Genomic DNA, 14776 nt, shown 5'->3' on the forward strand with positions numbered 1-14776 from the left:
ACTGTTGCCACAAAGTTGGAAGCACAGAATCATCTAGAATGTCATTGTATGGTGTAGCATTAAGATTTCCCTTCGCTGGAACTAAGGGGCCAAGCCAGAACCATGAAAAACAGCCCCAGACCATTAATCATTATCCACCAAACTTTACAGTTGGCACTATGCATTAGGGCAGGTAGCATTCTCCTAGCATCTGCCAAACCCATATTCGTCTGTCGGACTACCAGATGGTGAAGCGTGATTCATCACTCCAGAGAACGTGTTTCCACTGCTCCAGACTCCAATGGCGGCGAGCTTTACAACACTCCAGCTGACACTTGGCATTGTCCATGGTGATATTAAGCTTGTGTCTGGTTGCTCACTTCAGCACTCTGCGGTCCCCTTGTGTGGCCTACCACTTTGTGACTGAGTCGTTGTTGCTCCTAAACATTTTCCACTTCTCAATAACAGCACTTACAGTTGACCGGGGCAGCTCTAGCAGAGCAGAAAATTGACAAACTGACTTGTTTGAAAAGTAGCATCCTATGACGGTGGCACGTTGAAAGTCACTGAGCTCTTTAGTAAGGCTATTCTACTGCCAATGTTTGTCTATGGAGATTGCATGGCTGTGTGCTCGATTTTATACACCTGTTAGCAACGGGTGTGGCTGAAATCGCCAAATCCATTCATTTGAAGGGGTGTCCACATACGTTTGTATATATAGTGCATGGTAGGGCTAGCCTGAGAATATGTCTGTCTGTGATGAAGAGATTACCAATACAAGACCATTGAAATATACTTATTTCATATTTTTTATTTTACACAACATAACAACACAGCAGATGTTGTTTCTATGTACAGTTTTTTTTGTGCCTTTAAACAAAGGCAATATCAATGTCATTGAAAAGAAAGCTTGAATTTGTCTTGAAAAAATATCAATTTAATAAGAGGCCAAGTAACAAGTCTTTGATAGTTTTTTTTGTATTGTCTCTATATGCAGGAAATGTTATTTCCTTGTAATAGAAAGGCTTTTTGTGAAATCGCTCTTGTTCCTCTCGATCCCACATCCTGTGTCAGGGACAGCTGAATTCCTGTTGGTGCTCCTGGCAAAAGGACAACTGTTATGCAGAGGTAAGGCACCAATGCTTTTCTCTTGCCAAAACTTTAACAATGGGACTATGTAATGTATAAGTGGACAGGTATGTTGGTTTTCTTTTTCTTTCTTTTTCGTTTCTTTGTTGTATGGGTATGAAAACACTGCATGGACTGCTGAGCTCTGGGCTCCGAGCCCTCCTGGAGATTCTCTCCATCGGAGGAAAGCAGGGATGCAATTCTGATTCCTACAAGGCAAGCATCCGTTTTATTGTTGGTCTTTGAAAAGTAAACTGAAACCCGAGGCGAAAAAAAAGAAAATGGTTCAAAAACAGATTTCCCAACTCTCTCTCTCTCTCTCTCTCACACACACACACACACACACACACACACACACACACACACACACACACACACACACACACACACACACACACACACACACACACACACACACACACACACACACACACACACACACACACACACACACACACACACACACACACACACACACACACACACACACACACGTGCATGAACAGTCACACAGTGCTTTCTAGAATCCACTCTGAACTGGAAAAGGTGGCCTTCACACTGTCTATATCTTCCTGTTGAAGTACAATCCCGTTCATGGACATACTCCGCTTAGACCACATATTCCCAAATTGTGTTGTCCCAACGTAGCAGTGGTGCTTGGATGAGTCCTCGTTTAGAGAGTACCTACGTTTGGCCCTCACCCCTTCCACCGGTAAGGTCAGGTACTTGGAGGAGGGTCTGGGGTGTGCACGTCTCAATATGGGGGTGTCCTTGACACGCGAGAAGGGTAGGGGGGAGTGGAATACTGGAGCGGACGGCTGCTGCAGAGCCGTGGAGTTGTTGCGGTTGGTATTCTGGGTCTCAGCGTTGGGGAGGGCCTCTATATTGGGCTCAGGGGTGGCAGCAGCAGTGTAGGGCTTTGGTGCAGGCTTGCGCTTTGGCTTCAGAGACCCTGAGGACCCAGGTGTGTTCCAGCTTTGGGTCACCTGGGACGTAGCAGTAGAGCAGTCTGGGAGAGAGGTCTCGGACGAGTGCGTTAGCGTGTCCGACGCGTGGCCAACAGCCTTTAGACATCCTCCACCCCCTCCGTCTGACCCTCCCATGGCCTGCTTGGACACAGAGGGTGTGACAGTGCACCCCTGAGACTGCGCCCCGTTGGTCTGTGAGTGGACATTGGTGACAAGGGTGCCTTTGCCCGAGTCACTGGTGTTGCAGACCTTGTAGCGAATCATGAGGATGATGATGAAGACGAGGACAGAGGCCACGATGATGCCGCCGATGATGATGATCATGGTGCCTCCCAGGAACTGGGACTGCATGAAGTGACAGCGCAGGTACTCAGACTCGGTGGTGAACTGGACGCAGCCCACCACACGGGTGGCGGTGAGGGAGGTGATACCGTCGTCGTAGATGGCCAGAACACACAGGTCGTACGACGTCCCAGCAGCCAGGTTGTTGACTAGGAAGTTTTTGCTTGTGGGGGGAATCATTCTGAGAGGAGAGAAGGACAAAGGAAAGATATATCAATGTGGATTTAAATTAAATGTGTTATAAAGACAATTCATGTCATTAATGCATACTCTTTTCTTACCAATTGTTAAAAATGTACTTCTTTTTCTGGCAAGCAATTTCCTATAGTCTTAAAACAATGCTAGTTGCTGCATTTTATAAATATTGTTATATAATATCTCGTTATCCCAAAACTACAAGGCTAATAAAAATGAATATATTTTTGGAGAGCAATGAAACCTAAAATGTTCAAAGACAACATAAACAACCTCAAGATGTTACAGCATTGTGTGTGCAATATTCCTGTATAACATTAGACAGCATACATTGACTAGGTGAATGCTAATATTATTTATATTCCTGAATATCGTTTGACCTCTAATGTTGTCTTTGCCATTGTGTTGTTTATTTATTTGGAAGAAAGTGGCCAAGAAAGCAGCATTTATTGGTGGCTAGCTGTGTTATTATCTCTCTTATTAAAGTTGTCCTCGCTATGTCTGCCTAGGACTGTTCACTCTAAGAACCAGCAAGGACTCATTTAATGAACAACGCTCTCAGGCCTGTCCATTCCTTCCCTCTTTTTTAAACAAATCAAATCAAATTTTCAAATCAAATTAAATCAAATCAAAAATATATCTTCTGACAAATATTTGCCGGAAAATTCTGAACAGTTAACACATTGATAAATTCTAGAAATGGCTGACAATGGAAAGACTTTAAGCCAGTCATGGTAATTTTCGAGTGAAGGGATATCCATTTTTACATTTACATTTTGGTCATTTAGCAGACGCTCTTATCCAGAATGACTTACAGTAAGTAGCGAGTGTATACATATTCATCACTATACAAAAAGGAGTTACAATGACATTACTTGGCAGAGATTGTCATTGTCATTTAAAAATGCTTAGCTATATCGATCTTTCAAACTGTGACAGTCACAGAATAACCAGTAAATACTGTATTTTTTTCCTTTCTTTGTTTATGATTTTGCGATGCTCAACACCACATGGTGTTGACTGCATTGCCAAAGAAAATCAATTAATTGAATCATTTCATGCAGAAAACTTAGCTTATGGCAGGCACGTAACATGGCTCTCTACCAGTGTAGAGTACTGTACATTGTCAAGAAAATTTATGTTCAGCTATTAAAATGTAAAAGATAAAAACAATAGCGCCCAAAAAGTAAACAACACTTCCACTGATTTATTTACGATTAACATTTGCTGAGCCTGAGGTTGTCAAACCAAGATAATGTAGGCTGACTTCACATGCAGGTTGACATCCTTGACATCAACCAACAGTCATCAGGCAATGTGGACAGCACATCTCCATCCAGCCATGTCATCGAAATCTACAGCTGTTTTTTTTCTTTTAGTTTAAACATATTTAAAATCACGTGAGACACAGACAACACATCATTTTAACAAGATTGTTATGTTAGCCTGGGTGTGTTTATTGGACAATAACATGGAAATTGGGACCATTTAATTTGAATGAAGCTGTTTCTTTATTGCCTTAAGCACATCTGAGCCAGGTATTACCTGCCTCACAGGACTTTTTGCTGGCTAAAATGGCCCAAGTTGGAGTGCTTTAAAAGAGGCTCATTCTCCTGATTTGTGTGCACATAAAAGCTTGCTGTACAATTTGCTTGATGCCCACATTTTTTAATCACCCCCCATTAAGTAATAAATATGCTTGAAAGGAAAATGACTGTGTGCAGGTGAAACAATCAGGGGTGCAACTTTGGTTTTAGAAGTGGGGGGGACATAGTATTTTTTTTCATCCAGTCGGTTAAACACTCCAAATAGCCTACCTGACCGCTCGGAGGTGTCCACATGGTCCTAAATCATACCGTTGCCTCATTTTGTATCATATTCCAATTATAAAACTGGGGGGGACAAAAATGCATTTTCAGAACGTGGGAGGGACATGTTCTCCCCGTCCCCAGTGAAAGTTGTGCCCCTGGAAACAACTATAGAGAAAACTATAGTAAAACCGAAATGGCCTGTGCTTGTGGGATATATAGACAGGAGACATGCTATTCAAAAGGTCAATGTAACCCAGAGACAATTGGTGATCCTTCATATAAACACAAGAACACAAACTCAATACTAGTGAGAGGGAATAATGTGATTTTGTAGTTGTGTGAAGCTTTAAATAAGTTATATTTAAGACTATATTAGTGGAAAATGAGTAATACTGTTCAATGTACAACCTGAAGATACGCTAATGTTAGAAACCCTTTCAAAAGAAGCCTGGTGTTCGCCACTCCCAACTCTCTGAGGATAGATGCTGCAGCCAGCCATTACACGCCCTATGCTCAAAAGATATAGGATTGGTTTCCATTCATGCCTCTACAGGCAAAGAGAGCAAAGGGATTGATCCTTCCCTATTAGATCAACATAAAAAAGTGACAGATGTATTCGTTAATGAACCGCAGACGGTTTCTTCCTGCCCATTGGAGTTCTCCAACTACGTGAATCAATGCACTGCATGTGCCCATTGCAATTCCAGTTAGTTGTAGTTGTTGAGACTGAATTAGCCATTTTACTGAGAACCTCTTCGAAATTCAATAATCTCCTATTCACATCACAGAAAACAGGCCAGTTATGTGCTGCTTCACGATGCAGAGTTCAGCTCATCTTAATCTATATGAAATTATGACTGAGAGACTGCTGTCTTTCTTTGATCCCTCTGTTACACAGCCCGCCTGCTCTGAGCCAATGTGGGGATGTGAGTTTTGCTTTGCAGGGGTTTTACTAATAAATTTAAGGATTACAGAGGATCTAAAACAGATGTAATAACATTGGGATTTTGTTTTTGTAATTCCACTCCCATGTATTTTTTGTAAATATTTGTATGTTTACTCAATTCTGTTGTGCAAATACAATCGCTCACTGTACAACAGCCTAACATGAAATGTAATAGATTACAATCCCACAAATCTAGCATGACCTACTAGCTAAACATCTTTAAATCTCAGATTGTGGCTACCGTAATTGCTAAGCAATTGGTTGTTTAGTTTAATGTGTTGCTTAATAAAGATGGCCACCATCATTGATTTTACAAACAAGTGGTTGAAAGCCTATAAAACATCATTTTGGGTTTGCATGGTGTGCGAATGTGATTGAGAAGAAAAAAAATATTATGCACAGATGAATCTCCATAAAAACATTTCTGAACCAATATAAGTGCACTTGATTGAAATTAAATCCATTAGGGCCATTACTAAATTCACCACGAATTTCATACACAAATCCAGTCAATAAAATCACCAAGAGGGGATTGAACGGAACCTACCTGTAAACGAGAGAGTCATCATAACTGCCATTGTACTGAATCTGGAACATGCGGATCCCAGGTATATTCCTCTGGAAGTTGAACTTGATCAGCGCAGTGGAGGACGTGGCCTCGGCGATGACCACCCGTTTATCTGTGCTAGTTTTGGTGTCCCCAGTGTGGTTGCTGCCGTTGGCCCCAGCCCTGGTGGATGTGGAGATGTCCGAGGAGCCAGGATCAGGCTCCTGGATGTTGTTGGTGCTGTTGGAGATGTGTGGGAGTTTGATAATCAGCAGCTCCACAGTCTGATGTGCCTCACCCGCCGGGTTGGACGAGATGCAGGTGAAGGATCCTGTGTCCTTCACTGTGCTGATCAGAATATCCAGGGTGCCGTTGGTGTACACAAGCGTTCGGGAGGAGTTTGCCACCAGCTTCCCCTCTGGGGAGATCCAGTGTATGGCAGGCTCAGGGTCCCCCCGGGCCTTGCACCTCAAGACCACCCTCTGGCCTTCCAGCACCCGCATCTCATGGGAGTGCCGGGTGATGAGAGGAGGTTCACACAGGAACTCCTCCTCAGGTATAGACCAGAAGTAGCGTCCGGAGAGATGCTGCGGTGAGGCGCATGTCTCCAGATCATCCTCTCGGCTCAGGCGCCTCAACCACAGCAGCTCACAGTTGCAGTGCAGTGGGTTCCCACCAAAGCTCAACGCGAACGAGGGAGAGTTCATGATCCCAGACGTGGCCAAAACCTGGGCCCGCTGGAACAGAGGATCAGGAGGGAGCTTCTGTAACTTATTAGAGGTCACGTCCAAGCGGTTGAGCTTTTGGAGAAGAGAGAAGGTCCCCTCAGGAATGTAGTCGATCATGTTGTGGTCCAGGCTGAGGGTGGCAAGGCTGGTCATCCTCTGGATAGCCTCCCAGGGGATGGACTCCAGGTTGTTGTAGGACAGGTCCAGCTCCTCCAGGGCCAGCAGGTCGTTGAAGGCCCCCAGGTGGATCAACGTCAGCTGGTTGTTGTTGAGGATGAGGTGGTGCAGTTTGGACATGCCGCTGAAGGTGTCATTGGCTATCCGGGTCAGACGGTTGCTGTTCAGGTGCAAGGCGCGGAGGTTCTCCAGGTCAGCGAATGCATGCGGCGTGATGAAGCTAATGGTATTCCTGGACAGTGTAAGGTCCTGCAGCCTGGTCATGTTGGCAAAGTCTTTCCTTTTGATGCTGGTGACGAAGTTGTCGGCCAGTCGCAGCTCCACAGTGTGCCTGTCAATGTTCGGGGGGGCAAAGAGGAGCCCTTTTTTGGCACAGAGGGTTGCGAGGTTGGGAGATAGTATTTGACAGACACATCGCTTCGGACAGATCTGTGCCTTCACTGCCATTCCGATAACCAACAGACAGACCAGCAGTTTTTCCATTGTAAATCAGGTTCAAACACCTGCAACATAAGACAGAGAGAGAGAGAGAGAAAAATAGATAATTTATTTATAATTTCAGAACTGGATTATTTCATTCATTTCATGACACCAGCAGTGACACTGACAGCCTGAGTCGAAGATGCTCTGATACTTAGTTATATTTCACCCCAGTCTTGAACATCCATTTGTATAATGTGTCCATTTAGTAGGACAATACCCAGGGGTCAAAACTTGTTGAAATGACACCAGTATAACTAGAAACTGATTGAGGTCAGTACAAATAAAAATGTGTTGAAATGACATCAGTACAACTAGAAACTGGTTGGAATGACATTAGTACATCTATAAACTGGTTGAAATAACGTCAATACAACAACAAAAATTGGTTAAATAACGTCAGTACAACTAGAAACTGGTTAAATAACGTCAGTACAACTAGAAACTGGTTAAATAACGTCAGTACAACTAGAAACTGGTTAAATAACGTCAGTACAACTAGAAACTGGTTAAATAACGTCAGTACAACTAGAAACTGGTTAAATAACGTCAGTACAACTAGAAACTGGTTAAATAACGTCAGTACAACTAGAAACTGGTTACATAACGTCAGTACAACTAGAAACTGGTTACATAACGTCAGTACAACTAGAAACTGGTTAAATAACGTCAGTACAACTAGAAACTGGTTAAATAACGTCAGTACAACTAGAAACTGGTTAAATAACGTCAGTACAACTAGAAACTGGTTAAATAACGTCAGTACAACTAGAAACTGGTTAAATAACGTCAGTACAACTAGAAACTGGTTAAATAACGTCAGTACAACTAGAAACTGGTTACATAACGTCAGTACAACTAGAAACTGGTTACATAACATCAGTACAACTAGAAACTGGTTAAATAACGCCAGTACAACTAGAAACTGGTTAAATAGCGTCAGTACAACTAGAAACTGGTTAAATAACGTCAGTACAACTAGAAACTGGTTAAATAACGTCAGTACAACTAGAAACTGGTTACATAACATCAGTACAACTAGAAACTGGTTAAATAACGCCAGTACAACTAGAAACTGGTTAAATAGCGTCAGTACAACTAGAAACTGGTTAAATAACGTCAGTACAACTAGAAACTGGTTAAATAGCGTCAGTACAACTAGAAACTGGTTAAATAACGTCAGTACAACTAGAAACTGGTTAAATAACGTCAGTACAACTAGAAACTGGTTAAATAACGTCAGTACAACTAGAAACTGGTTAAATAACGTCAGTACAACTAGAAACTGGTTAAATAACGTCAGTACAACTAGAAACTGGTTAAATAATGTCAGTACAACTAGAAACTGGTTAAATAACGTCAGTACAACTAGAACCTGGTTAAATAACGTCAGTACAACTAGAAACTGGTTAAACAACGTCAGTACAACTAGAAACTGGTTAAATAACGTCAGTACAACTAGAAACTGGTTAAATATTCTAACAGAAAGAATAAATGTGTGTTTACATGCATCACTAGCCTGTCCATACACTATAGTCCCGAACAGAGCTTTATACTTTCAAACACATCCCCTCCTGCTCTCCTCTCCTCTACACCCAGAGTGAGTAATGTTATCCCTGTGTTGGGGTCACTCACTCAGCATTAGAAGTGTGTGGGGGTGCCGAACAGAGGAGCTGTTTCATCTTGCTTAAGCCTGATCTGTGGACTGCAGTGGACACATCTAACACATGACCCTGACACGCGGGAAGGTATCACCGCCGTAATTAAGGAAAGTATGGAATGACAAGATAAGTGTCTCGCTACTCTCTCAGCCTGGCTGCCTGCCTGGCTACCTAGCTACCTGGCTGGCTGCCTGGCTACCTGGCAGGCTGCCTGCATGGCTGCCTGACTGGCTGCCTGGTTGCCTGCCTGTCTGGCTGCCTGTCTGCCTAGCTACAAAGGAAGGATGATGTGCAAATTAAATAAAGTCAATGTGATGAGGTGTGAAAAATTCTGACAGGAGAATTTAATTTCGTGCCATAGAGTGAATGGGATCATGTCGACATAACGGTCTATCATCCTAGTCAGCCAGACCATACTTGACACTGACACATGCCAAAACCACAGAGCTGTATGATGAATGAACGTATGATTACCTCACGTTTGGAAAAGGCCTCATTTAGCCAAAAGGATGATCTGGCATGATACAGTATGTCATTTTTATGAAGGAGAAGAGGTATTCGTCACATGACAGGCTACTAAAGGTAGGTAAAGAGACAATATCTGCATCCGAAATAGCACCCTACTGTCCCTATTCCCTAAATAGTGCAATACTTTTAACCAGGGTCCATAGTGCACTGTATAGGAAATATGGTGCTATCTGGGACACAGTGAATCACATGACATGCATGTCCAGTGAACTTGCATGGCATGGCAGCCTGTGTGATTTTGTAATTTTCTAGTCTTGTCTCCAGAGCACACAGGAAGGTCATACCACCACAGGGTAATGAAAGCAACACTGCTGCCCACTCACAGAGCAGACAGCAGGATCATGTTCATTACCACACTGTAATTCTTTACCATCGATTTTCCTTTCCAGGCTATACATACTGCTGTTTGTGTGTGCATGAGGGACTAGAAAGAACGAGGATGAGGGAGGGAAGAGGAGGAGGAGAGAAATAGGAGATCATAATGGAGAGAGTGCGCTCTCTCCCTCTCCCTCTGCAGTCTGTATTGCATATACAGATCTGCAGTGGAACATTAAATATCTGATTCATAGCTAGGTAGATCTGATTCACAAGCCTGGATAAGGGCCTTTACAACAATATACAAGACATGATGCATCATGGTTAACACGTGATGCTTAAGGAAGTGAATTGCCATGGTCAGTGGTGTAAAGTACTTAAGTAAAAATACTTTAAAGTACTACTTAAGTAGTTTTTTGGAGTATCTGTACTTTACTTTAGAATTTATACTTTTGACTACTTTTACTTTTACTTCACTACATTCCTAAAGAAAATTATGTACTTTTTACTCCATACATTTTCCCTGACACCCAAAAGAACTAGTTACAATTTGAATGCTTAGCAGTAAAGGAAAAAGTCCAATTCACATACTTATCAAGAAAATGTCCCTGGTCATCCCTACTGCCTCTGATCTGGTGGACTCACCAAACATGGCTGTCAAAAAAAGGAAATTGTGCCATCTGGTTTGCTAAGGAATTTGATGTGTAGAATGTACTGTTACTTTGTACTTTCACTCAATTATAACAATTTAGTACTTTTTCCACCACTGTACTTAAGTACATTTCAAATCTGATACGTTTAGACTTTTACTCAAGTAGTTTTTTACTGGGTTACTTTCACTTTTACTTGAGTCATTTTATATTTTGGTATCTTTACTTTTACTCAAGTATGACAATTTAATACTTATTTCACCTCTAGCCATGCTGGAATGCCAGGACAAACGGAATGTGCCAGGGAAGGTTTAGCTTGCATTCATAATTCAAAATCCATGAACAAGAACCTACAATATCAATACAATATCATCTAAATCCTCTAGCTAAATCACAAGTCTAAGAAAAACAGAGAATATGTACAGTAGGGGAATGGCCCATCAATCAACACATTTTCTACATGCTTTAGATTGAAAACAAAGAATGTCACAACTATGCAAATATACCCATGCATATAAATTAGTAGCTGTTTTTACTGAGGCTAAAACCTCAATGCAATCTCTCAGTGACAGCCACGAGTGGTGGTTTAAAAATAGCATTTATACACAGAGAGACTGCAGAGAACCTTAAAAAAAGCACTGTTTGATGATTCCTCATAAAATCAGATATGAGAATAGCAGTTAAAGTAGGCACTTTGAGACTAATGGCCTGACTCCCTGCAGAGACACAGTACATACACTCCTGTCTGCTCTGTAAGTCCCAAATAGCATCCTTTTCCCTATTTAGACACTACCTTTGACCATGGCCTGTAGGGCTCTGGCCAAAAATAGTGCACAATATAAGGAATAGAGTTCCATTTAGGACACAGCCTCGTAACTGTGTCACTGGAAACCAACCAGGACTATTTTCAAACTGAGGAGACTGTGTGGCATATAGCCAGCGATACAGCCAGGAATGATTGCTAGTATAGCAGTTGTAATGAGGTAGTTGAGCTGAGCACACTATGACTCCCTGATCAACATTGAGGAGTATGCCAAGATCATTCTTGGACACACAAACAGTATTGGAACATGTTCATGACATCTACTAGATACAGCGCCTTGCAAAAGTATTCACCCCCTTTGCCGTTTTTCCTATTTTGTTGCATTAGAACCTGCAATTTAAATAGATTTTTTGGGGGGGATTTCATGTAATGGACATGAAAATAGTCCAAATTGGTGAAATTAAATGAAAATTTCAAAAAATAAAATAAAAGATTCTATGGAAAAGTGGTGCGTGCATATGTATTCACCCCCTTTGCTATGAAGCCCCTAAATAAGATCTGGTGCAACCAATTACCTTCAGAAGTCACATAATTAGTTAAAGTCCACCTGTGTGCAATCTAAGTGTCACATGATCTGTCACATGATCTCAGTATATATACAACTGTTCTGAAAGGCCCCTGAGTCTGCAACACCACTAAGCAAGGGTCACCACCAAGCAAGAGGCACCATGAAGACCAAGGAGCTCTCCATACAGGTCAGGGACAAAGTTGTGGAGAAATACAGATCAGGGTTGCGTTATAAAAAAATATCCGAAACTTTGAACTCCCACAGAGCACCATTAAATCCATTATTAAAAAATGGAAAGAATTTGGCACCACAACAAACCTGCCAAGAGAGGGCCGCCTACCAAAACTCACGGACCAGGCAAGGAGGGCATTAATCAGAGAGGCAACAAAGAGACCAACGATAACACTGAAGGAGCTGCAAAGCTCCACTGCGTAGATTGGAGTATCTGTCCATAGGACCACTTTAAGTAGTACACTCCACGGAACTGGGCTTTACAGAAGAGTGGCCAGAAAAAAAACATTGCTTAATGAAAAAAATAAGCAAACATGTTTGGTGTTTGCCAAAAAGCATTTGGGAGACTCCCCAAACACATGGAAGAAGGTACTCTGGTCAGATGAAACAAAAATTGAGCTTTTTGGCCATCAAGGAAAAAACTATGTCTGGCACAAACCCAACACCTCTCATCACCCCGAGAACACCATCCCCAGAGTGAAGCATGGTGGTGGCAGCATCATGCTGTGGGGATGATTTTCCATCAGCAGGGACTGGGACACTGGTCAGAATTGAAGGAATGGTGGATGGCGCTAAATACAAGGATATTCTTGAGGGAAACCTGTTTCATTCTTCCAGATATTTGACTTTGAGGAGGTGAATAGTTATGCACGCTCAAGTTTTCTGTTTATTTGTCTTATTTCTTGTTTGTTTCACACAAAAAAATATTTTGCATCTTCAAAGTGGTAGGCATGTTGTGTAAATCAAATGATACAAACCCCCCAAAAATCTACTTTAATTCCAGGTTGTAAGGCAACAAAATAGGAAAAATGCCAAGGGGGTGAATACTTTCGCAAGGCACTGTATTGATGAGAGAGAGAGGGAGATATGAGAGAGAGACGGGAGTATGACATTGTAGGATTTGTCCTTGAGGCAAGTGGAGGCAGGATTATTCAACGTAGATGGGTATTCTTTATGGGTGCAAGTCACATAGTCAAATGCAATGCTCTGCTAGCAGGATGTTTGTTGTTTGTTTACGTATAAGCAAATTATAGGGTGTTACAGAATCCAGAATAGGAAATACTAGAGCATTGAAAACATAACATTATCGCCTTCCTTTCATGATGGAACATTATGTGTTTGTCCCGAATGTGCAATTAACCACAAGAGTGTCAATGCAATTACTGCATTATTATTACATTCAACCAAAGTTCAGGAAGTCCATGCTAATTTATAGTCTGAAAGGGTCCTTTATTTAACACAGATGGAGGCAAATTTGAAAGGCATGTTTTACCTACTTTCAATGACTTCCATCTCCTATTAAACTAGGGAAACATCTTAACAAAAGTAGTATTCAGAATGGTAAAGTCCCAATTTATTACACAGCCAGACAATAACCCTTCATAACTGTGTCAAATAAAAATGCTCTTCTGTTTTACAGCATGCCTGCCTTCAGCCTTCTAACTAAACTACAGTGTTCATATTAAGAGCATTATACATTGCAAGAGCACAATAACAATGGCTTATGAAATTAACTCTAGCACAGCACAGCACTCAAAGACAAGCAACAATGGCTAGTTACTAATAATCATATTCGCCAACACAGTCACACTCGATGTTAAGGACAAGGTGGAGTTGTGCAAGAGGTACCGTTCTGTTTCTGTATCCTGTTCAACAATAAAAAATGGCTGACTGACTGTGCAGTGGAGTGCAAACAAAACTTCAGGGGGAGCATTAGGGGAGCGATGTGTGGAAGACACTCCACCCGATGAATTATGCATATAGCCAAAACATGAACACTCCTCTATAATTCACACTGATCAAATTTAACACACAACGCAAACATGAATATTTTAAGTGCTCTAAAAGGGGATGTTTCCATCCCATTCAAAATCTGATCCTAAATGTTTAAGATATGTCAACACACGTGCAGGTGGTCTGGTGTACACAGAAAAGGGGGACGAGGAGAAGGATGAACGAGCCCTGTGGCTTGGCAGCTGGCCCTCAGGACAGTGAGAGCATTGACATGAATGTCAACTGGAATTAGGCTGGTATTGTGTCACGGTCCCTAAAATAACCACAGTCGAATCACATGTTGAAGTTTAACCTGGAATAACCTGGCCCCACATTGTTTTCATCACACGCCAATTGCTCAATACATTTATTTTCGAAGTGTTATGGATCATATTTACCTCTAACCTCAATATAACCGAAGCATAACCTTAAACCCCTAACTCCTTAACCACTAACCCCTAACTACTAACTGTAAACCTTATCATAATCTCTAACCACTAACCCCTAACTGTAAACCTTATCATAACCCCTAACCACTAAATGTAAACCTTATCATAACCCCGAACCACTAACCACTAACCATTAACTGTAAACCTTATCCTAACCCCTAACCCATAACCACTAACCACTAAGCCCTAATTCCTAAACACTAACTGTAAACATTATCATAACCCATAACCACTAACTGTAAACCTTATCATAACCCATAACTCCTAACCCTTAACCCCTAACTGCTAATCACTAACTGTAAACCTTATCATAACCCATAACTCCTAACCACTAACTGTAAACCTTATCATAACCCATAACCACTAACCCCTAACTGTAAACCTTATCATAACCCCTAACCACTAACCCCTAACTGTAAACCTTATCATAACCCATAACCCCTAACTGTGAATCGAATCACTAACCCTTAGCCCCTAACTGTAAACCTTATCATAACCCCTAACTGTAAACCGTATCATAACCCATAACCCATAAAC

General features: G+C 41.7%; 1 protein-coding gene across 1 annotated transcript in view; it reads right to left on the bottom strand.

The window, feature by feature from the left end:
* Positions 1–770: 770 nt before the first annotated feature.
* Positions 771–14776, bottom strand: part of lrfn5a (leucine rich repeat and fibronectin type III domain containing 5a) — a 44133-nt gene continuing 30127 nt past the window's right edge. Inside the window, exons 2-3 of the mRNA XM_071382551.1 lie at positions 5917–7324; positions 771–2598 (exon numbers count right to left, since the gene is read on the bottom strand). Coding sequence (XP_071238652.1) covers positions 1614–2598; positions 5917–7304 — 2373 coding nt within the window. The 5' untranslated portion in view covers positions 7305–7324 and the 3' untranslated portion in view covers positions 771–1613. The remainder of the gene's footprint in view (positions 2599–5916; positions 7325–14776) is intronic.

The sequence above is a fragment of the Salvelinus alpinus genome, chromosome 34 (assembly GCF_045679555.1).
Source record: "Salvelinus alpinus chromosome 34, SLU_Salpinus.1, whole genome shotgun sequence".
Lineage (NCBI taxonomy): Eukaryota > Metazoa > Chordata > Actinopteri > Salmoniformes > Salmonidae > Salvelinus > Salvelinus alpinus.